Source organism: Pieris rapae, chromosome 22 (genome assembly GCF_905147795.1).
Source record: "Pieris rapae chromosome 22, ilPieRapa1.1, whole genome shotgun sequence".
NCBI classification, from domain to species: Eukaryota; Metazoa; Arthropoda; class Insecta; order Lepidoptera; family Pieridae; genus Pieris; species Pieris rapae.
The window spans coordinates 7,301,683-7,324,321 of record NC_059530.1 but is presented as its reverse complement, the minus strand read 5'-3'; the positions used below and the strand labels follow the sequence as shown (position 1 = coordinate 7,324,321).

Genomic DNA, 22,639 nt, shown 5'->3' with positions numbered 1-22,639 from the left:
ATATAAATATCTACAATAATATAGGCCCTTACTTTAAATGCATAAATTGGTTTCTTTTCTTGAGCACACTCAATATTCATACATAAATTTTAAAAAAAGGTATTAAACCTCATTTTCACTTTAAGTGTTTACTTTGCTTTACTATGACCTTAAACTCCAGTCAATCCGGTTCAAGGTTCAAGACGCATGCGTCTATTATTCGATGAGTTTTTGATCTATACATTTCCTTATTTTTCATGTATAAATACATCGCCAAGTCTTCGTCGACCGCTGTCCGATCTCAAACGAACAACTTTGGGAGCGCTGCCACCAGATCAAGCTACGCAAGTGGAAATGGATGGGTCATACACTCGAAAGAAATCCAATAATTACTCCAAGCAGGCGTTTAATGGGAACCCGCAAGGAAAGGAAGGCAAGTAGAGCGGAAAAGACATGGGGCCAGGTGAAATTGTAGACTCAAGACCGAACGCGATGGCCGACGCCCCATGGACCTCTGCTTGTTATAAGACATTATGTCAAGTAAATTAATATTTGTAAAGAAAAGAAGAAGGACGACTATGAATCCCATTCTTTGCGATTGCGATTAACTTTTGTACCAAAATAAAAGAAATAAAAATCCATCTCATTTAATATTTAGGACTGCGGTCTGTTCGGTGGATTCTCCCTCATCTCCAGGACGTGCTCCAGCGGTTTGGGCTTTCCGTCCGGGCCGATCGTGGCCGGTTTGACCACGCCCTCAGATAACATTTTATCAAATAAATTCACTAACTTCATAGCCTCGTGTTCCTTCTGTAAACAACATTTTTTTTAGACACTAAATATCTTATTAGATTTCCTTTTAATTATTTTATTATTAATTACAGTTTTCTATACATATATAAAATATAATAACACGTTTTAATAAAACTTCATTAAATAATTATAAACCATACCTGTTCCTCAGTCATATTCTCAAACGGATCGACCCTGGGTGGCCTGGTACATCCAACGACAGGATCGATATGAGGCTGGGCCTCCAAATACTCCTCAGTGTCAGAGTCTTCGCTACTCGACGAGTACTGTATGGGGCCACGCCCACCGCACATGAGACCTTTTTGCGCCAAGTGACCGGCCGCGTTACCGAAACCGGTATACTTTACCATACGGCCCACTGAAAAAAAAAATATTAAAATACCAGGCAATGTCTGATGAAAATTCTTGTGTGAGATTAACAAATCAACGAACATCGAAAGAGGCTCTCAAATCGTCAAAATATTTTATTATAGTAATTGTGCTTGTTTAGACTAGGTGAAATTAAATTTGACATGAAGACTTTTTGAAAATAATTTACATTTTCAGATTAGAAAACTCATTTACCTTTCTCTTTGCACAGAATAAAGAGAAATTCTGCAACGAGATCCCTTACAGACGTGACGGGTGTAGTCAAAAGTCTGCAGAGTTGATTACGAAGGGTGTTTCCCTTTTCCGGAGGCAGGGAAACGTCTCTCAGCGGCGGCAGCACCGTTTGCCGTAAGTACTTACGATGTGCTCGGACATTACGAGCGCTTTTGTTCAATACGGTCAGAATCGGTGAAAGGTTTTCGTATTCATTAGCTGAACCCTAAAATGAAATATAGACAAGCTCAGCGACGCAAGACTTCCGTATGTCAAACGTACATTTTTGACATGTGTGACAGAAATATAACCGAGCGCTATGTGTCGTGTTGACAAGAAAATAATATTGTTGTCGTCTTACGCCCGAACCCAATAATTGATCCACAATCTCATCAATTCAAAATCATTAAAAATTTGACCGTGCCAATCGATCGATCTTCTATTTGCATCCCAATAACCAAACCCTACGAAGACAAACCATTTTTAGCGACGGATAGAATGTAATCGCTTCGCTCTCTACACTCATATTTGATAATCAATATAAACCAAATAAAGTAAAAAACCTGTACAAATAATATTAAAATATGTCTATGTTTAAAACATATCAAATACCTTTATAACTATTTAAAAACTGGTGTAAATTAAAATTTTAAGATAGGATAATGGCACAGTTAAACTAAAATTTTCATACAAAGGTCTATCTTCATTCACCAATCCGACCTACCATGCTTACATAGCATTGCATAGCTTGTATCGACAGATGGCTATAACAATCCGTCGATTAGTTAGTGGCGCACTTATATGAATATTTGGATTAAGATGTCTATCTCAGATGTTCTAAAATGAATTGAGATATGTTATTGGGTTTGGGCGTTAATTGTATGTTAGTTTTTCGACTACATATTTGCGTGTTGTTCCGACAAGAATAAGCCTACTACTGACAGAGGACAAATCTTTGTTTTTGTTTTTTTTATTAATAATTAACTATTAATAACTTAAGTTGTCGGGTGGTGTATATGATTGCACCTCCTTACAAACACTTACAAAACTTGGCAATTAAAAAGAGTGGCGGAGAGTTTATTGCATTGAATACAATCTAAATACTGTGCAAAATATTTACACATATAGGATTTTCATTTTTCTTATATTCATATTTGTAAATAAGATAAAATAAAAGTATAACATGAAGCTATAAATTTGGTTAAATAACTAAATCTAAAGCAGTATATGTTTTTTATGTTACTTAAGCATAACTTACGGTTGTAACGGTTAATCTGTGTTGTAACAATTGTAATAGAGCATGCACAGCTTCCATATTCTTTCCATCATAAACATACTGTAAACTCTCATCTTCACTACATTCAGGAGATAAGTACTGATAAAATTCTGCTGGTACACTGCAATAAAAAATGTATTTTTATGTCTACACTTTTTGCATTATATTAATAATTTACAAAATATAATATGAAAACAATACTATTGTGAGAATATTTATAAAAATATAAATACTGACAACTTTAATGATGGAATCTTTTATTGACTGTATTCTTTCATGGAATTCTGTTGTGGGGAGAAATGTATGATTATCCAATTTTTTATTTTTCACATATCTTAGCATTGAAGCAACTTTTGCAGTAAGCAAATCGCAGTGACACAACACACAAATAAACTTGTCATATTGCCGAATATTGATTAACAAAAAATCCTTAAAAATCAGAATACTTATATAATTAATCATGGCAACATGCTGTTTTTTCCATGATTAGAGGTAATCATAACAAATTCTTTACAACCTCCACCAACAGAGTGGTGCTGCTGAATAGGACAGGTGGATGACATAGGTCATTGGATTGGGTTTGTGTTAATACTTCAGTTATGTGTCTGATGTTATGATAATTTATTATATTATATTTAAAAGATTGAATCAACTTAAACCAAAATAAAGACAATTTTTTTTGGTACAATATTGATACAATTGTAGGACTAATTAATTAAACAATTTGACCTAATAAGAAAGGAAGTTTTAAAATGTTTAAAGACATTGGAAAGTTTTAAAATCTTTTAAAACTGCAAATTTAGTCATGCTTAGTAATTTAATCAAATTTTGAGACCCCAAGAACATGATAATTATATGATAATTTTCAAACATAACGCATACAAACCATGTCAGTAAATTGGCAATGTTAATATGTAGCTCTGTCAACTTATCCCAACTACTAGTTTCGGCCGTGAGTAGAGCAGTTAAAATCGGCATTAGTTTTAAGACTAATGCTTCTTCTTCTGCATTAAGTGCCTCATCAGGACCAGAATGGTACATCATATTAAACTGAGTTTTAAGTATTTCACATACAATTGATTCTTGCTTGTCCTAAAAATATTATTTAGTTATAACTCTAGAACAACCATTAAAAACAATTTTTAATCAATAAACATTTAGACAAATTTTATAACAAAACTTACACTTAGTACAACTTGTTGATGTTTACAAACATTTGATGCTTCAATTCTATGCTCTGTAGCCTCAGATACAAGGTCATTCAGACAATTTATCAAATATATCATTCCATGCAACTCATTTTTTATTTTGGCTCGTATGTTTTGCCTTAATGCAGTTAAAATGAATAGTAATTTCATATCAAAGAGTATTATATCTTCCTTGTAAGGTATTTCACTGTATGATCTCAGTCTTGCCACAAGTCCTTGTGCAATACTTGTATGAGCACACAACGCTCTGGCCACTTCGCTATTAAATGTAATGTTACACAAACATTTCAAAGCCTCCACAGCAACGTCTTTACTAGGCAAATTTTCATTTACATCATCAGTTACATCAAGAAAATTGTATAAACCAGCTTTCTCTATCAATGTTATCATCCATTTTTCACAAATTAAATTTTCTACTTCACTTTTGTCACGACTACAAAATATTACATTCATGTCAATAAATTTTTTATTTTTTTAATATGATACAATTTTGTTTCTAAACTATCAATTTACCTTAATATTCTTAGAGTAGACAAACAGTAAATATGAATGGATTCAGCTGATTTATCCTGAAGCTGCTCAAAGAGTGCTGCCCATAATGACACCCTCATGTTATTCTCCGAAAGATAAGGGAATGAGAAATTTGTTTCATTCTATAATAAAATAATGGCATTGTTTATTTGGGAGATTAATAAAGATCTACTAAAAGATCTATTGGAGTGTTTATAATTTACCGTTGCTGAAAAATATCGATGTATTCCTATCTTTAAATGAAATATAACTCATACGTACATGCTTCATAAATTTCTCCAAAATTTTCAAAACATTTGGGAAGTCCTTGCTGCTTATAATCGATATTTCGTTTTCATCCATGGCGATAAATATTTACTGGGAAAAGGTACAAATAAATTATGCCTCAGTCCTCAACTCTTCGTAGTTTACTTCGACAACAGCATCAACAGCAATTAAAGCTGCGCTTAAAAATCAATATATTTTTCTTTAATATTGTATAAATGACTACCAATCGCTTTTATATCCGTAAAACGCAGATCGCCCTTTAGTAAACAAATTAAAATGTTGACAATTCGACCTTTGACACTTTATTCAAGTGATCGGATCGGATCGGATCACAGGGTCCTAAAATACATTACTGGAAAAATATAATATATTATATACATATATAATATAGGCATAGTAGGAACTACAAAATGTCATATAAATAAAATTTCATAACAAACTCTTTACAATATTTACATTATTCTTTATCTAAATCATAATGTAGGAAATAATAATTAAAAAGGCACAAATAGAAAATTAAATTTAATAGTTTGTCAATTTAATTGTATAATCTTTAATGCTGGCAGCATTTCCACGGTGTATTGCTATTCTTATTCATTAATGGCCGGTTTACATTATTATATTCCAGTACTGGATTGCTTACTGGAAAAATGAAAACCGGCACTACACACGGAATGAAGTTAATCCAGTAAGCATTCCAGTCCAGTAACTGGATTCGCGGTCTACTTTTGAATTCAGTCCAACTGGAATAATGTAGATGGCCAATCCAGTGCCATTCCAGTGCTGACAAAGTACAAACGTTTTGGTTATTTTTGCGGACTTTTTTTGCGAAGAAAAGAAGTTATCTGATTGATGATACGACTGAGGCTTCTGTATCTATATCCAGTAGTTAATAAAGAAAGAGATCTAATTTTATTTTTGTGGGTTTATGAATCGAAACTAATGAACAGTTCTTCAAAGTTTTCTGCTATCATTCTCAGTACCATTCTATATTAATTGGGATCTTCTACCTTCAGTTGTTGCAAAAGCATTACTGACTCTCCTTTTTGATCTCTTTCGCTGATTCAATTTCTCACCCAAATCCGTTCCTTTTTTTTAGTTTCTTATCGACCTCATTAATAACTTCTTGCAGCAAAAGTGATTGAGTTTAAAACATTTTCTGGACTGGAATCTCGCTAGATCACTGGACTGGAATAATGTAAACCGGGCATAAAGTGAGAAAAGTTCTGCGGTCACCGGAGTGCTGAGTCTAGACGCCTTTCGCGACAGTATTGCTATTTCGGTGGCTTTCGCCCAAATTATACAATAAGCGACGCCAGTGCTATGAAAAAACACATTAACGCTCACGCTTTCTAGTATTCAATGTTCAGCTAATGTTTCGACAGTGTAGAATTATCTGCTATCAAAAATGCTGTTTCCCATTTTTACGGTGTTGTACATAGAAAACTTTTCGGTTGGGATACAGCCCCCTGTCTTATCTACCATAGGTAGTTTTTTTTTAGTTAGCGCACTTAGTCAATAAATTTGACGACACGATTGTCATTTATAAACAAATTCAGTTTCTGACTTTCTACATACATCAACTATTTAGGCATCTTGACTAATCCCCTTGTGCACTTAAACGCCCCTGCCACAGAGGGAACAAAATCAAACTTGGACATTCGTTTAATTTAGCCTTTTATTATTTTCCGACTGCTCTGCGAGGTCGAATCCGTCCGTTGTCCGAGGGTCGAGGGAGGTTAGACCGTAAACTTACGTGTCAATACAAATAGCATCCCATACCAAAGCTTGTCCCATCCTAAAAGGAAAAAGGCATCCCATCTGTTTGTAGCTCCAATATCGCTGGAATATTAACGAAATAAAATAAAATTGATACATAAGCTACGGACAAGCATAATTGTCTATCGCGTAACTATTAACTAATCTGAGTTGAGTTAGTACTGATAAATGACAACTGAATACTGATCATCTGGATTTGACACTGACAAAATAACTGCAATAGTAGTTATTATTTCTTCAATTTTTGTGATGATTGCCAATGTTTCTTGATTAATCGACGAAAAATTTTGGAAGGAAATACCATAACTTAAGCCTAAAATGGCTTCATTAGCACTAAAAAGCCCATCGGCATCCAAACTCCTGTGTAAGTATTTTTCTCAATAGTTTCCGATCTGAGCTATTTGATCTTACATAATTTGACGTAAGGACCAATTTAGTAAATAACAATTATAATAAAATTTATTAACATTGTTTAATATATTTTTGTAGGTAAAAATGGAGCAGTCAGCATCATTTACATCAAATCGTCATCATACAGTTCTGATGCTAAAACTAACCTTGCTGCTATTAAGAGAGGTACTGGTGGCCGAAGTAGCTTCAACGGAATTGTAGCCACAGTGTTTGGTTGCACCGGGTTTGTGGGTCGCTATGTGTGTAACAAATTAGGCAAGATTGGCACTCAAGTATGGAATAGTTGTTTAAATCTATATAAATAATATAAGAACCAATACAAACCTTTATTCTTCTTTTTTAGATGATTTTGCCATACAGGGGTGATTTTTATGATGCAGCTAGATTAAAAGTATGTGGAGATCTTGGTCAGGTTCTTTTCACACCTTTTGATATTCGTGATGATGAATCTATTGCTAGAGCTGTACAATATTCCAATGTGGTTATCAATCTTGTTGGTAGGGACTATGAAACTAAGAACTTCAAATACAATGATGTGCATGTTGAAGGTGCCAGGCGTATTGCAAGGTTTGTCATTAACTTTTTAAGAATGTTTTTTTGTATATTTATCTTTTTAATTACGACCTTTACCTTAGTTTACAAATATACATTTCTATTTGCTATAAACATATTTAAAGTAAATAAATAAGCAATAAGTTTTAAATATAATTATATGTAATTTAAATAATATTGATGATTTTTTAACATAGCCAGCTTACATAACCTGGAAGTTGCTCTTGAAAGCCTTATATAATTTCAAACTATTACTTTAATCACACCTAGAAATGTTAAACCAAACTTGCTTTTATTACTTTGTAATTAACTTAAACTGTGAGGTCAGAATAAACACACAAGATTCTTAATCTTATAATGGCTATTGTAATTTCTTATAGAATTAGCCGTGAAATGGGTGTGGAAAGGTTTATTCACCTTTCATACCTAAATGCTGAACGCAACCCCAAGCCTCTTGTTATGAAAAGCCCCTCATTATTCAAGATCAGTAAATTTATGGGTGAATGTGCTGTGAAAGAAGAGTTTCCAACTGCCACTGTAATTCGTGCTTCTGATATCTATGGCTCAGAGGATAGGTTCCTAAAGTATGTATTGTAACATATAAATTGAATAATATCTGGAATGAAACCAATGACATTTAAAGTTTACTAACTAAAATAATTGTGTAAGAATTTTTTTGGTTGTATTTAAGCTTTTTATTATTCCAGGAGTATTGCATCTGTTTGGAGACGTCACTCGCAATTATTGCCTCTATACAAGAATGGTGAAGCTACTGTTAAACAGCCTGTTTTTGTGTCTGATATAGCCCAGGCAATTGTCAATGCTGCTCGTGATCCTGATACTAGATGCAAGGTCTACCAAGGTGTTGGGTATGTATATTTTGAAATTAACATTTATCTGTAATTTATAGTGAGATGTTGGATTGTTATGATAGCAAAAAAATTAAACATTTATTTTTAGGCCAAAGAGATATCTTTGGAAAGATCTTGTGGTCTGGTTCTACCAATTGATGCGTAAAGATGAAAGCTGGGGTTTCAAGCATTATGACATGAAATATGACCCAATCTTATTCCCATTAAAAGTAATGGTAGCAAATAAGTTATCACCTGCATATCCATATGGTGGCCTGCATTGGGAAGGTCTTGAAAAGGTAACATTTTAAATAATATTGAACTTTTAAAATTAGAAGAACACATCTTTTGATTTGTAATTAAATATAAATGTAGCTATCTACTCAGAAATTCACTATTTTGAATCTTCTGCAGCAGTCATGGTCATCAAGGACAACAATCTTTCAATGCTCCAATAAAGTAGTTTGATTTCAATTTTAATGGTTGAAATATTTAAATTAGAACAAACTTTGCACCTAAGGGGTAAAATAAAAAAAAAACATAATTTCTCCAGGTTAAGAGCAAATACGCATTCAAAGTGTAACAATTTTTTTTAGGAATGCACTACAGATGTTGTGGACATGAATTTACCAACATTAGAAGATCTTGGTGTTACTCTTACGCACATGGAAGATCAAGTACCGTGGGAGTTGAAGCCATACAGGGCCCACCAGTACTACATTGACCAAATTGGGGAGTTCCCTACACCACCACCCCCACCTGTGTACACAGCTTAAGCTGAGCAGTAGTAACATTTAAATATGTAGATGGAGTTTCAATAAATTATTTCTGTTTTAATTTTTGTGTAATCCTTTTAATTTATTAAAATAATACATATTGCGACATTCTTATGCTTTACTGGAGTTTAACCAGTTTAAATTTAATTTTATTTAAAACCTTTCAGCAACAGTGGATCAGCTTTAAAGATCAAATCCAACTTGCAATTAAAAAATCCATACCTTTTAAAACTAAAAGCAAGAATAAAACCTATAAAAGCTGTGGCCCAATCATTAAATATTACACCTAAGAAGAAAAAAGAACTGGCATTTATACAGAATAGCCAGGACTAATAGCATGTTCAGAAGATTCTTCTCATTCGGTACGCTCTTGCCAGAGCGGCCGCGCCATCTAGTGCCACCATCTTCCCCTGGACGACATGGCGTTCTATGGACTGATCGCCACGCCGAGATACGTGACCGAAGAATGTAAAGATGCGAGATTGTACTGTTGAAAACAGAAGCTGCTAAATACCGAGTTCTTGAAGTATCGAGTCGTTTGTCCACGTTTCGGCTGCGTACAGAAATATGGGGAATATAAGTCTCTTCACGAGCCTGGTCTTCGTGGCTTTTGTTATATTACTGTTTCTCCATATCTTTTGCATCTTGTCCATCGCCTTTCTTGTAATGCCCATACAACGTTTGACCTCGTCGATGCAGACGCCATGGCTCGAAATCTGAGCCTCAAGATAAATATACGATTGGACCGTGTTGCATTTCGCGATTTGAGTCACTTGAGGCGAATTATTTCCGGCACGGTCAACAATCATCACCTTGGTTTTGTTACGATTTATCCTGAGTCCAAACTCACAGCTCATTCGTTCGATATTTAACAGAAGCTCTTCCAAGTATTGCGAACTGGATGCAAACAAAGTCGTATCATCCGCGTAACGCAAGTTCGCAAACCTGTTACCAATCCAATTGTTACACCGTCTGTCCAGTCTTCCAAAGTGATGCGCATTATTAGCTCTGTATACACGTTGAATAAGAGCGGTAATATTATACACCCCTGGCGTACTCCGGCACTGGGATGGAAATCACCTGATAGAACATCATCTGTGCGAACTGAAGCTGTACCTTCTTCATAGAGCCGTCTTAAAAGGTGCACAAGATGTTTTGGTGTGCCCATATCTAGCAGGGTCTTCCACAACACCGGGAAGAAGATACAGACATACAAATAATTTAATAATTAATCTTAAAAGAAATCAAAGAAGCGAATTTGATTCAAATGTCATTGATACCGGCTCAAAATGTTTTTATGCATTAATTAGAAAACAATTCAGCTCTAAAACAGGAATTCCATCGGTTTTTAAAAATGAGGTAGATGAACTTGTTGAGCCATCAATGATAGCATATATGTTTGCTGATATCTTTGAGTCAAATTACTCCCCAGAACCTGATGGACCAATACCAAACATCAAACTATCCAGGACTGAAGCTTCCTTTGATGATTTCGAGTGAAATGGTTTTAAAATCTCTCTCTACATTTGACAACAAAACATCAGGACCAGACGGCAGTCCATCCATACTATTAAAAAATGCCAAAATTAGGAATGCGTCCTAAACACAGGCTTTGTACCGTCCGATTGGAAACTGCTGTTGTTGTGCCAATATTTAAGAAAGCTAACAAATTATCAGGCTCCAACTATACGTCTCACGTGTATATTATCCAAATGTATGGAGAAGATTATAGCTGAATCATTGAGGAAATTCCTTTTCGATGAAAATATCGTACCGTGCGAATAGCATGGATTTGTGCCAGGATGATCTGTCGCAACTAACCTACTCGTGTGCCTGATTCAATTGGTAAGAAGATTCGATAGAGGTGATCCTATAGATAAAATCTACCTAGATTTTGAAAAAGCTTTTGACCGTGTCCCAGTTCTTCGTCTTCTATCCAAATTACAGCACTTAGGGATCCGAGGAAAAATGTTAGCTTGGATTACGGAAAGTTTCGGAGAGTTCGCATTGGAGATATACTGTCGTCGCCTGATGACTCCACAAGTATTAAGTGGCGTTTCTCAAGGATGAGTTGCGGTTGTTTACTTGGCCCCTTACTTTTTTTCTGTACATGGCCAATCTGAAGAACTCACTACAGACTTCATATTCGATCTTTGCTGACGACATTAATTTTTTTGAAAATCCACTCTGCCAATCGCAATCAAGCATTACAAGGTGGCTTACGTGATATTTTTCATTGAACCAAGCAGTGGTTGCTGTCATTAAAGCGCTTATTACACTACGCGGTATTCAGACAGTCTTAAAATCTAACTAGCCAAGCTCGCGATTACACTGAACTGAATATCGCAAGCTAATTTAATACATTTTGTCTTCTTCTCGTTTAACTTAAGATTATTTGTACTAAACCAGTGAACCACACTGGAAATGGCACTGTTTACATCCTCAAGTGATGGATTTCCTCGTTTCACTTTAAATAAAAGCGAAGTGTCATCATCCTGAAGCTCCTTTACAAGAAATGGTAGATCATTTATATAGACGAGGAATAAGGGACCAAGTATGGAGCCCTGCGGTATGCCCATAGTAACAGACGATCCCTGTGATATAGCTCCATTTACATTTACCTTCTGAATTATATCGCTCAGGTATGATTCCATAAGATTTAGCGCTTTTTCGCCAATGCCATAGTGTTGAAGTTTTTTGATAAGGATTTCGTGATGGACACAGTCAAAAGCTTTTGATAAATCGCAAAGAACTCCAATGGCATCATGAGAATTTTCCCAAGCATTTAAAATCTCGGAAATTAATTTAATGCCAGCATCGGCTGTGGAGCGACCTCTTGTAAAACCATACTGCTGGCTATGCATAAGTTTATTATTATTAAAATGTATCAGTACTTGATCAAGATTAATTTTTTCAAAAATTTCACTCAATGCAGGAGCACACTGGAGGAATGCACAGATATGGGTCTAAAATTTGTGGGGTCAGAAGTGCTGCCCGTTTTGAATAACGGTGTGATTTTACTAAACTTCATCTGGTCTGGAAAGACTCCACAATCTATACATTCATTAAATATTATAGCCAACTCTGAACTGATAGCATTGATTACTGATTGTACAATGAAAACAGATACACCCCAAAGATCTTTCGTTTTTTTTATTTTTAGCTGTTTAAATGTTTTTATAATATCATTGCAGCTAATGCGCCTAAATATAAACTCACGATTGCATACAGGAACATTCTGTTGCAATAATAAAAGGGCGGCTGATGGCGAAGAATTTAGAAGTAAGCAAGTAAGCACCGCCGTTCGGTCAGTCTAATTGGACAGGCTAACATGCTAGCTCTTATTACATTAAGCTAAATCTGTCTGAATACAGCGTAGTGTAATAAGCACTTTACTAAGATTTGCTTAATGTAATAAGATCAAAATATCCCAAAGAACTTTTTCCCGAACCGGGTATTGCCCAACTGGAATAGGCTTCCAGTAAATGTAATCAGTGCACCATCATTAAACTCCAGGAGTGGACTACCCCAAAACATTTATTTTTTATTTTTTATCAACTATCATTCAACACCTATTTATTATTATAAATGATATACATGGCAAAACAAAGTTTGCCAGGTCAGCTAGTATTCTATAACATTCTTTAAAAGTAAGATTTTATGTGAAAACTAGAAGGCCTACATTTTCCTTAAATTTTTTCTTATTCTAGGAATTCTGGATAAATTTGTAACTCTTATATAAATAAAACATCTACATGGCTAACTATAGAGATGTAGTACTAGGTAATAATAAAAAAACAGTGTTAGGTTATATTTTTATTTAACTTAATTTAGGATGTAGGCCTGCCGCGTCCATATCCTCCTCTCTGAAACAATATGGGAAAGCTTATTTATTATCCATATAATACAAAAGGATTAAAGGATAGTTTTGTTTTAAGCCTTTTTATGTGTTTTTTTACAAACACAGCCTAATAAATTACTTCAAGTGAAATATTTAATAGCTGTCTTCCATATTATGTGAAAAATTAAATGGATTTTGACATATATACAGAGCCCTAGTTAACAGTCTTGTTCCCGAATATCAATCTGGGTCACATAACTGCTCATTGTATACAAAAATTAAGCAGCTTACAAATTCAAGGTCTGCTGTGCCAGGTCCAACATCAGCTTTCTTATCATGAGGTGCACCAGGTGTGGTTGGTGCACGACGGTATGCTGATCTGTCTTCTGCAGATCTAGCAGGAGCATCAGGACGGCCCACGGCTCCACGCCGGACTGTTTCAGTTCTTACTGATCTCTTAAGGGTAGCTGGCACAATTTCAGGTGGCAGATGAAGGAAAATCCTAAGGTACTCAATACCTTCATTGGTCAAGTACCTGAAAATCAAGATATAAACTTTTAATTCTAAATACAATTATTTATAAACCACAATAAAATTCCTCCTTTACCTAGGTATGGATTATTCTTTATCAATGGTTTATTGCCTTAACACACACATACTTTACTTCTGAATCAATTAAAACATAACTGAAATAACTATTTACGTATTTTTATCAAATTTATTATATCTGTTGAAAGGTGCATTTGAAACACAGTACTATATACTAGGATACTGTTATTATAATTATAACAAGCAGGATAACTTAGATCAGCTGATACAATGTGTATCTTGAATTACTGTTCATATATAAGAAAATTGAACCTGACATTTTATAATGCGTAAGTGCGTATAGTCGTTTACAAATTTTTGAGGCCGTAACTTTCTTTCACGAATTAAACATTTCGCACACTTACCAATAAAAATGCCTCCATGCAAATTGTTCCTTAACATAACCTCTTGATTTTAAGGATTGCATAGCTTTGATAACTTGGAGGTTTGGAATCTTTTCTAGATCCGGGTGTTTGGGGGCATGGTAGTCTTTTTTGGCCACCATAACACCCTCTTTAAAAAGGTACTCGTAAATGGAGACACGGTTTTGTTTTGGCATCAACATCTTGAACCACTACCTGCAAAACACGGAAGTTTAGAGGTTATCTCCAGATATTCGCACAAGACACCACACCTTAAAAATAATAGGAATTAAATAATTATTTAACACTGAAAACCAATTTTAATGTCTTTTAGTTTAAAGTTTCTAAATGATTATCAAAATAAATTTAGATTTACTCGTAAACACTACCTTCCGCAACTTTTGACAAGTAAAAGAGTGTGACAGATGTTTAGTTTTCAATACCATACATTTTTGACAATATTACTAATACTGACATCAATAATAATTGACATTGATGTTTTGAAAAAAAAACCGTGCTTGTATAGCAAATAAAGGCATATAAATGTCTTGTTTTATAACTTCTTCCGGGCTAGTATAATGAAAATATGAAATTTCTAAATTGGTACATGATTTATTTACAAGCCTTATTTTACAATTATTTCCCATTTATTGTAGTGCCGAAGCTCCCGCTTTCTATTTTATTTACATTTACTTTCTATAATTAAGTTTTCGGTTTAAAACGAGGCGAAATAGAGCAAATTTAAGTATTTAGCACTATCGGACAGCAGATTAGGCGAGAATGCAGTCTTTTTGCGTCTTCTGGTCTCTCGCAAAAGCTCTCTAAGGAAATTTCTGTCAGCCCTCCATTCCACCACTGAACAGGGAGAATAAGTCGCTGGCCTACCCCGCGAAAGAGAAGGCCGACCATTTGGGCTGTTTCATCATCATTTGTGTGGATCATCATCGACGATCAATCTCTTTCCGAGCGGCTTCGTGTTGCGAAGGGATGTGGGCTTACTCTTCATCTTCTATCGCACTTACCATGGAAAGTGATCAGAGTGGTACGGATTACTGACTAGGTAAGTTTCATATTCGGACGTCGAGGCAGAATACAAAATTCCAATATCACCTCGATGTCCGTCTCAATTGAGGATTTATGGCAGTTTTTTTCATGCAATGTGGTACCAGCTATCCGCTAAAGTATTTCCGAATCCATTCGATGCCTTCAGGAAATGACCGTACCGCCGCGTGTTACACTTTATATCAGAATATGAGCCTTCTGCTCATTTTTGCCCTGTTATATAAAAAAAGAAGATTATTTTAGTCCGTAATAGGTAATTTACAATTCACAATAATTTTACGGGCATGCGGATTGAGACAATATTATGTTTGTAATGGATGTGACCCACTACGAAAGATAGATAGATCGTTAATATTGCATCGTAGCTGCATGGCTTCTGTTTGTTATCTATGAACACTGATGTCAGATGTGTTCAATTTCAATATTGTCAACTGTCAATCTCGACGATAAACCCCACAAACAATCTAAATTATATATTCCTTAATGTTAAAATCTAAGCCTTTATAAGTATATAAGCATTGTGTAAACCTAAATATTAATAATTATTCTAAGGAAATTCCTAACAATCGATGGATTTTCAAAATCGGCCTGGAGGAAAAACAGGAGGCGGTGGCGTAGCATCATGGTCCGAAAGCAACAGAGATCGCCGCGAGCGGCTTCGGCAGCTTGCCTTGGAAACAATCGACTTAAATAAGGATCCTTATTTTATGAAAAATCATTTAGGTTTGTATTTTTTGGAAAAATTTAAATAACCTATCTGCCATCCTGCAGAACCTGAAGTTATTTTCTAACTTGTAAATTGCAGAGGCTAATCAAATGTTTAACTTATAAATAAATAAAAATGTTTGTTTTTCAATCCAGGTTCTTATGAGTGTAAGCTTTGTCTGACTCTTCATAATAATGAGGGAAGTTACTTGGCTCATACACAAGGAAAGAAACATCAGGCTAATTTAGCTCGAAGAGCTGCAAAAGAAGCCAAAGAAGCTCCACAACAATTGGCCCCAGAGAAACCAAGGATTGAACCTAAAAAGTTTGTAAAAATTGGACGCCCTGGTTACAGAGTAACTAAGCAAAAGGATCCTGAAAATGGACAGCAAAGTTTACTATTTCAAGTTGACTATCCAGGTATATAACTCCAGTCAAATTTGTTATCCTGTTTTTATTACAATTAGTCTGTAAACATGAGCTAATTGAATTTTTTTGTAAAGTTAGATGTTACAGATTTAATATAACTTTTAGAAGATAATAATTTAGTATAGTGAATAATTTAGCCAGTATTATATGTGCAGACAGTGGCAGTATGTTTGACTGCCTTTTTTAAAAATTTAAATACATAATATATTTTTAATAATAATATATTTATTTGCAAGAATATGATACAATAATGTTTTGGTGATACAATCTAATGTTTGCATATTCTTTTACACATACAATAGCGTGCAAATTTGCCTTAAATTGAATTTTACATAGATATTACATATGAGTCATAATATAGTCAATCCTTGTAATATTTTATCACTACATCATAAATTATTGAAATATATGATTACGTTATCAAATTAATATTAATATTATTTTATAGAAATATCTGAAGGAGTGCAGCCAAGGCATAGATTTATGTCAGCCTATGAACAAAAAATAGAACCTCCAGACCGCAGGTGGCAGTATTTACTATTTGCAGCAGAGCCTTATGAGACAATAGCATTCAAAGTGCCTAGTCGAGAAGTTGAGAAGCATGATTCTAAGTTTTGGACTCATTGGAATAAGGATACAAAGCAGTTTTTCTTGCAATTTGCATTTAAATTGGAGCCATTGAGATTGCCTCCACCTCCTTCCAAGATGTGGGAAAATCATGGGATTCGTTTACCGCCCCCACCTGGTGCACCAATGATGGGAGTTCCACCACCCCCACCCTTGATGCCAGTTCCACCTCCTCCTCCATCTATGTAACATTGATATGCTTAAGTGTAAGTTTTACTTAATAAAAAGACAAATATACTTCATTTTTTTCATTAAAAAAAACTGACCTATAGTTCACATCATTCAAAATAAATTGAAGTACATATTACAGAAAAGAGCCATTACGAGTGACATTACCAAATTGTACTTTCTGAATGAAAATTAACAAGTTACTATACCAATTATAAGATCCTGATCTTTAATTGGTACAGATATGTTTAATTTATTTTTTTGATGAAAAGAAAAGAAAAATCTAGAACAAAAAAACTACATGAATAATTAAAACAATTTCAATGATTTCTTCTGTATAGAAATAGGAGACCATATATGTAGTATGATGTAAGTAAATAGGTACTGTCAGTGTATGTGTTGAGATCCACTATCGTGGACCCCCATTTACATTTCATGTAAGGGCGCGCAGGTGCGCGAGTATTGGTCATCGCATCGCGCGCGACCTCTGGTCTTATTATCAAGTAATATAGAGTCGGAATGTGCGTGCACCGCGTAAAAGGCTTATTACACCACGCGATATTCAGCCTAGTGTAATAAGAGTTAGCCAGTTAGCCTGTCTAATTAGACCGACCGAATGGGTTCGGCGGTGCTTACTGGCTTACTTGCTGAATATCGTGTAGTGTAATAAGACTTAGCACGCTAAATCATTCAGTCAGCGCGCGGCAGTCGCAGAGCAAAGACGTTTGTACATGTTTGTTTTCTGTGGCCGCGTGCACCATGGCGTGTTCGCAAGAAAAAAAAGTACTTTGGAATTTTTTATAGATAAAGTTAGCCAACGCTCGACACACTGATACATTGGTAAAAACAAACATGAATCTTAAATTTAGAAAGAAGGTTCGGACAATCAATCTTATTATAGAATATCTTAGCTGCAAACGATATGTCAATAAATTTTCTGCGATTCTCTAATGACAACATACTAAAGTGTGCCAGCCTGGTTCTGTTCTTGATTTGTACCGAGACATGCCATTTTTATTGCCATATTGAATGTATGGAGTATCTATTAAATTACATATAATAATATAAATTACTAATATAACATTTTAATAGTCATTCAAACTCGGCAGCTCCTACTCTAAGGTAGTTTCTTAAGTCACATGGCGACATCCGTCACCGACTACGTACGCTTTGCAAATGAGTAAAAATGAGTTAGCATGCGGTATTCAGTCTAGTGTAATAGCGAGCTTGCTAATTAGATTTTAAGACAGTCTTACTAAGTCAGTCTGAATATCGCATAGTGTAATAAGCCTCTTATCGATGCTCGCGCTAGCCTTAGCGGGTGACTATTATGATTGCTTGACGTCCAAAAAAAGTACTTTGGAATGTTTTCTATTTTTTATAGATAAAGTTAGCCAACGCTCGACACACTGATACATTGGTAAAAACAAACATGAATCTTAAATTTAGAAAGAAGGTTCGGACAATCAATCTTATTATAGAATATCTTAGCTGCAAACGATGTGTCAATAAATTTAAATAAATTTTCTGCGATTCTCTAATGACAACATACTAAAGTGTGCCAGCCTGGTTCTGTTCTTGATTTGTACCGAGACATGCCATTTTTATTGCCATATTGAATGTATGGAGTATCTATTAAATTACATATAATAATATAAATTACTAATATAACATTTTAATAGTCATTCAAACTCGGCAGCTTCTACTCTAAGGTAGTTTCTTAAGTCACATGGCGACATCCGTCACCGACTACGTACGCTTTGCAAATGAGTAAAAATGAGTTAGCATGCGGTATTCAGTCTAGTGTAATAGCGAGCTTGCTAATTAGATTTTAAGACAGTCTTACTAAGTCAGTCTGAATATCGCATAGTGTAATAAGCCTCTTATCGATGCTCGCGCTAGCCTTAGCGGGTGACTATTATGATTGCTTGACGTCCACTCTTTTGTTCTCCGTGCTACCCTATTTATATGTATTGTTAGTTATATTTAATTTTTTAGTTAAATCTAGACATGTCAAAAATGCAAATCTCATCTAAATATTGCATAGTTCCCAGTTAACCTTATTATTAATGTTAAACTTCGAATAATTATAACTTTAGTTTTTAACTGTTTTTTTTTCTTATAAGTTTTTAAAAAGAGCAATGCGGCTTTTAAAAAAACGTGTTTAGTTATAAGTTTGTTGCATTCCAGGAAATAATGTACACTGGACATGTAGCACTTTTAATTGTTGTTGAACATTGAATAAAGAATTTTTGAAATTGAAATTTAATATCGCATATAACATTGCATAAGAAGGCAAATCGTTAATATATATAAGGAATAAAAATAGTCCCAGTATTGATCCTTGTGGGACTCCCATTTTAATGTGATCCCGAAGATTTGCTTCCATTTATATCAACTTTGTGAGTTCGACAACTTAGGTAAGAGGTTATTAAGTTAAAAGCTGCATTTTTTATACCACAGTGGTCAAGTTTGCAAAGCAGAGTCTTATGATCAACACTATCAAACACCTTCGACATATCACAAGGTGCGTATCCATTTGAGGCAGACTTGGGGCGAGGCAGCCGCTTGATCCGAGGCCGCACAAGTGGAGACGCTGCCTCAACTTGAGGCACGCCGCGCCATGAGGCAAATTCGTTGCCGCGAGCCGAGCCATATTTTGTCGGTTTTTTTGGCGCGCTCCGAGCCGTGCACTTGGTGGGGACGGGCGTGTCGCCTCAGGTGGCAATGGACAACGAAACTGCAGTTAAATTAATAAAATTATACGATACATCTTCAAACGTTATGTCCAATAGCAATTGGTCACATCCATGCTGAATTCTATTGCGATATAACTCTTTTATCCACCATCGATGCTTCCTTTTGAATAATTTTTTGTTGTATTCCCTTTTTTTTCTTTTTTATTACACTACTATAATGTTTATAGCTATTAAAGCAGCGGCTACTCTACGCGCGTCTGGTGTCTGCGCGTTCTTACTTTAAACTAGTTTCGGATCTAGGCGAGGCGACATGCCTCAACTTGACCCGCAACGTGCCTCGAACCTATGCCTCGGAGTGAGCAGCCTCGGTTTGCTTCAAGTCGCTGCTCGGCCTGAGGCTGCTCTAATGGATACGCACCTACAGAAAACTTCCATGCATCAAATATGTATTGCAACACAGGTATTCCAGCATCGGTAGTAGCGACCTTGAGTAAAACCGTATTGTGCGTTGTGTAGAAGATTGTTTGTATTAAAGAATGTAATTAATTGTTCCAGTACAATTTTTTTAAAAACTTTACTTAAAGTTGGCAATATTGAGATGAGTCTGAAATTAGTATGATCTGTCCTGCATCCATTAAATAAAGGTATTTATTATTTTACTATTCTTCATTGAAACTGGAAAAGTTCCTTCATCATTACAATTGTTAAAAATATATGCAAGATCTGGGGCAATAATATCAATAATGTCCGTTATAATATGTACAGAAACATCCCACAAGTCTCCAGAATGTTTTAATTTTAAAGTTTTAACTACATCACCAGAGCTAACGTGGTTAAACTGAAAATCTATTTTGCATTCCGGTACGTAAGTTTTAAGAAAACTAATAGCCTCTTTGGGAGAAGAATTCAGAGAATATGTAGTAATTACAGGTATTATTGTAAAGAAATCTTCATAAATATCAGCGATCTCTAAGCTTTCAACAATAATCTTATCATCAACCTTTAAAAGGAATGAATTATTGCGGGATTTAAGGTTTCCTGTTTATCGGTTTACATTTACATTCCAAGTAGTTTTGATTTTATTAATTGAATTCTTAATTTTTTCACGTACATGCAAACCCTTTGTATATTTGCAAACTTTTCTAAAAGTTTTGGAATAATTTCTGACATATTCTATAAACACTCCGTTGTGATTATATTTTCTTAAAGCATACAATTCATAAAGCCTATTCCTACTCTTATAAATACCACTCGTGGCATCGAACTTAATTTTTTGTTGCACTTAACAGTCTTTAATGTAAATAGTATCAAACTCATTTTTAATAACACTAAACAATCTTTTGTTTTTTCTCTCCGAATTATTTAGAACACAAGTTATCTATTTTACAAACCTTAGAATTAGCGTTATGCCTAAAACTTTCCATGCGACTATTTGTGATGGTTCCATATTTAACGTGCTTGGCTTCATCAAAATATATTATGCCAGAGAAGCAAAATATCAGACCACAATGGTCATAAGTAAGGTTTGTTATTACTGATGTAGAAACAGATCTGTCAGTCGAAATTATGTGGTGGCAGTTAGAGTGGAAGTTTACTCAAAAACGACAAACTCAAGATGTCCGCGATACTTGACTGAAGTGGACTTATTGAACTTTTGTGAGACGTCAAGTCATCGGCGTACCAAAAAGTGCGGCATTGCCGTGCTGAGCATTGGTGCGGATAGTAACTGCATCATTACTTAAAATATATCAAATAATTTTTATCAATAATTACACCCGAGTCACAAATCTCCTGAACCCATTTTTTTCCCCGGTTTTTCCGGTTGTATTTATTAAAAAAATACGTTTAATTTTGAACATAAGATCATCATGGTATCACTTATTCCACGTTATTAAATTGGAATTATGCAAACACTTGCTTACATTAAGGATCATTCAAATAAAATATCCATGTTCCACATATATGATCCTTGGGGAACACCAGATCGCGCAATCTAGAAAGTAGAGTCGGCGACTCCGACAACTAGTGACTGAGGCCTATTATGACTTAAACCACTTCAGTAAGTTTCCTGCAATTCCATTCTTACACACAGCTTCTGATTATAGTATGACGATAACAATACTTATATCAAAGAAGTTGTTTTAGCTTCTGACTATATAGTCAGTATACATTGTTACTATCTAGGGGCTACACTTTTATCTAATTCCTGACATGCTTTGGTCACAAAAGAGAAGAAGTTTGTTTGAGTAGAACGATCTCTTTTGAACCATGCTGTTCATCAAAAGCACAGATCTGCATACGTTTAATAAGATAACGATAAAACGATAAAAAACTAATTCAAAGAGCTTGGAAAAGTAATATAAACTACCGTCCTATGTTTATACAGAACGGTACTTTTTTACGTCGGTAATAACTTCTTTCTTATATTGTGTACAACACGAGACGTTTTCCATACTTCTTAAGGGATATACTATATATGGTGTGTAAAGCTACAAATATGTGAGGAAGCGAGTCCTTAATTATATAGCTGTTTTATTAGTATCAAGTCCTCGTATTTTCTAAATTATTTTAGCTACACTAAAACACAATAAGCAAGGGGGTATTAGAGAATGAATGCCCATATCGCTTGGACTGGAACTGCTAACATACTTGATTGAACATCGTTGATCACTAGTACAGACAAACATTTATATGAAATTAAATTAGCAATATCACTAATAACTGGGCTGTTACATTGTTCATTTTCATGAAAGAAGGAAGCGGTGGCCTTTCTTAACAGACAGAAATTTCTAACATTTAGGATTATTAGGAATTATATACGGCCTCAATATTTTATATAGCAATAATCGTAAATCGTTCTAATAATATGATACTCTATTTTGTCTGGAGGATTATTGTATATTCGATACTTCTTTGTTAATAATATTTTTAGCGAGCATAATTAAGGAGGAACTGAACAAATTTGTTTATTAAGAATTTTGTACAACTCACATACAATATCATTTCCATTGTCATAATGCGTATAGGCCTTAATGAATATAATAAGAATATTTAGATATTTAATATTAGATACATAGTCAGCTGTCTAAAAAATAGTTTAGATAACAAATTTTGTCAGCGAATGTCGCCTGTG

The 22,639-nt window shown here is 34.7% G+C and overlaps 4 protein-coding genes across 5 annotated transcripts; 2 read left to right on the top strand and 2 right to left on the bottom strand.

Annotated features, from left to right (window-relative positions):
* Positions 1-610: 610 nt before the first annotated feature.
* LOC110992854 (synembryn-A) lies at positions 611-4,978 on the bottom strand. Its single transcript, XM_045633098.1, has 9 exons — positions 4,880-4,978; positions 4,651-4,746; positions 4,372-4,511; positions 3,835-4,291; positions 3,537-3,742; positions 2,633-2,771; positions 1,357-1,600; positions 933-1,150; positions 611-789 (listed from the first exon to the last, which is right to left on the bottom strand). Exons 2-9 carry the CDS (start codon positions 4,729-4,731, stop codon positions 634-636), a joined length of 1,641 nt encoding a protein of 546 aa, XP_045489054.1. The 5' UTR covers positions 4,732-4,746; positions 4,880-4,978; the 3' UTR covers positions 611-633.
* A 1,641-nt stretch (positions 4,979-6,619) lies between these two features.
* Positions 6,620-9,086, top strand: LOC110992866 (NADH dehydrogenase [ubiquinone] 1 alpha subcomplex subunit 9, mitochondrial). Its single transcript, XM_022258843.2, has 7 exons — positions 6,620-6,799; positions 6,925-7,118; positions 7,190-7,413; positions 7,779-7,982; positions 8,106-8,267; positions 8,359-8,548; positions 8,846-9,086. The coding sequence occupies exons 1-7, from the start codon at positions 6,754-6,756 to the stop codon at positions 9,023-9,025; spliced, it is 1,200 nt and encodes a 399-aa protein (XP_022114535.1). The 5' UTR covers positions 6,620-6,753; the 3' UTR covers positions 9,026-9,086.
* Positions 9,087-12,828: 3,742 nt separating this feature from the next.
* On the bottom strand, positions 12,829-14,296 carry LOC110992891 (40S ribosomal protein S10). 2 transcript variants are annotated; one of them, XM_022258878.2, is made up of 4 exons: positions 14,206-14,296; positions 13,820-14,032; positions 13,158-13,401; positions 12,829-12,891 (listed from the first exon to the last, which is right to left on the bottom strand). In XM_022258878.2, exons 2-4 carry the CDS (start codon positions 14,017-14,019, stop codon positions 12,856-12,858), a joined length of 480 nt encoding a protein of 159 aa, XP_022114570.1. In that variant the 5' UTR covers positions 14,020-14,032; positions 14,206-14,296; the 3' UTR covers positions 12,829-12,855. The 2 variants fall into 2 exon arrangements, with proteins under 2 accessions (XP_022114570.1, XP_022114571.1); XM_022258879.2 differs by having other exon boundaries at positions 14,193-14,217.
* A 1,006-nt stretch (positions 14,297-15,302) lies between these two features.
* Positions 15,303-16,876, top strand: LOC110992847 (splicing factor 3A subunit 2). The gene is made up of 3 exons (XM_022258820.2): positions 15,303-15,601; positions 15,740-16,003; positions 16,461-16,876. Exons 1-3 carry the CDS (start codon positions 15,448-15,450, stop codon positions 16,826-16,828), a joined length of 786 nt encoding a protein of 261 aa, XP_022114512.1. The 5' UTR covers positions 15,303-15,447; the 3' UTR covers positions 16,829-16,876.
* The last annotated feature ends 5,763 nt before the right edge of the window (positions 16,877-22,639 follow it).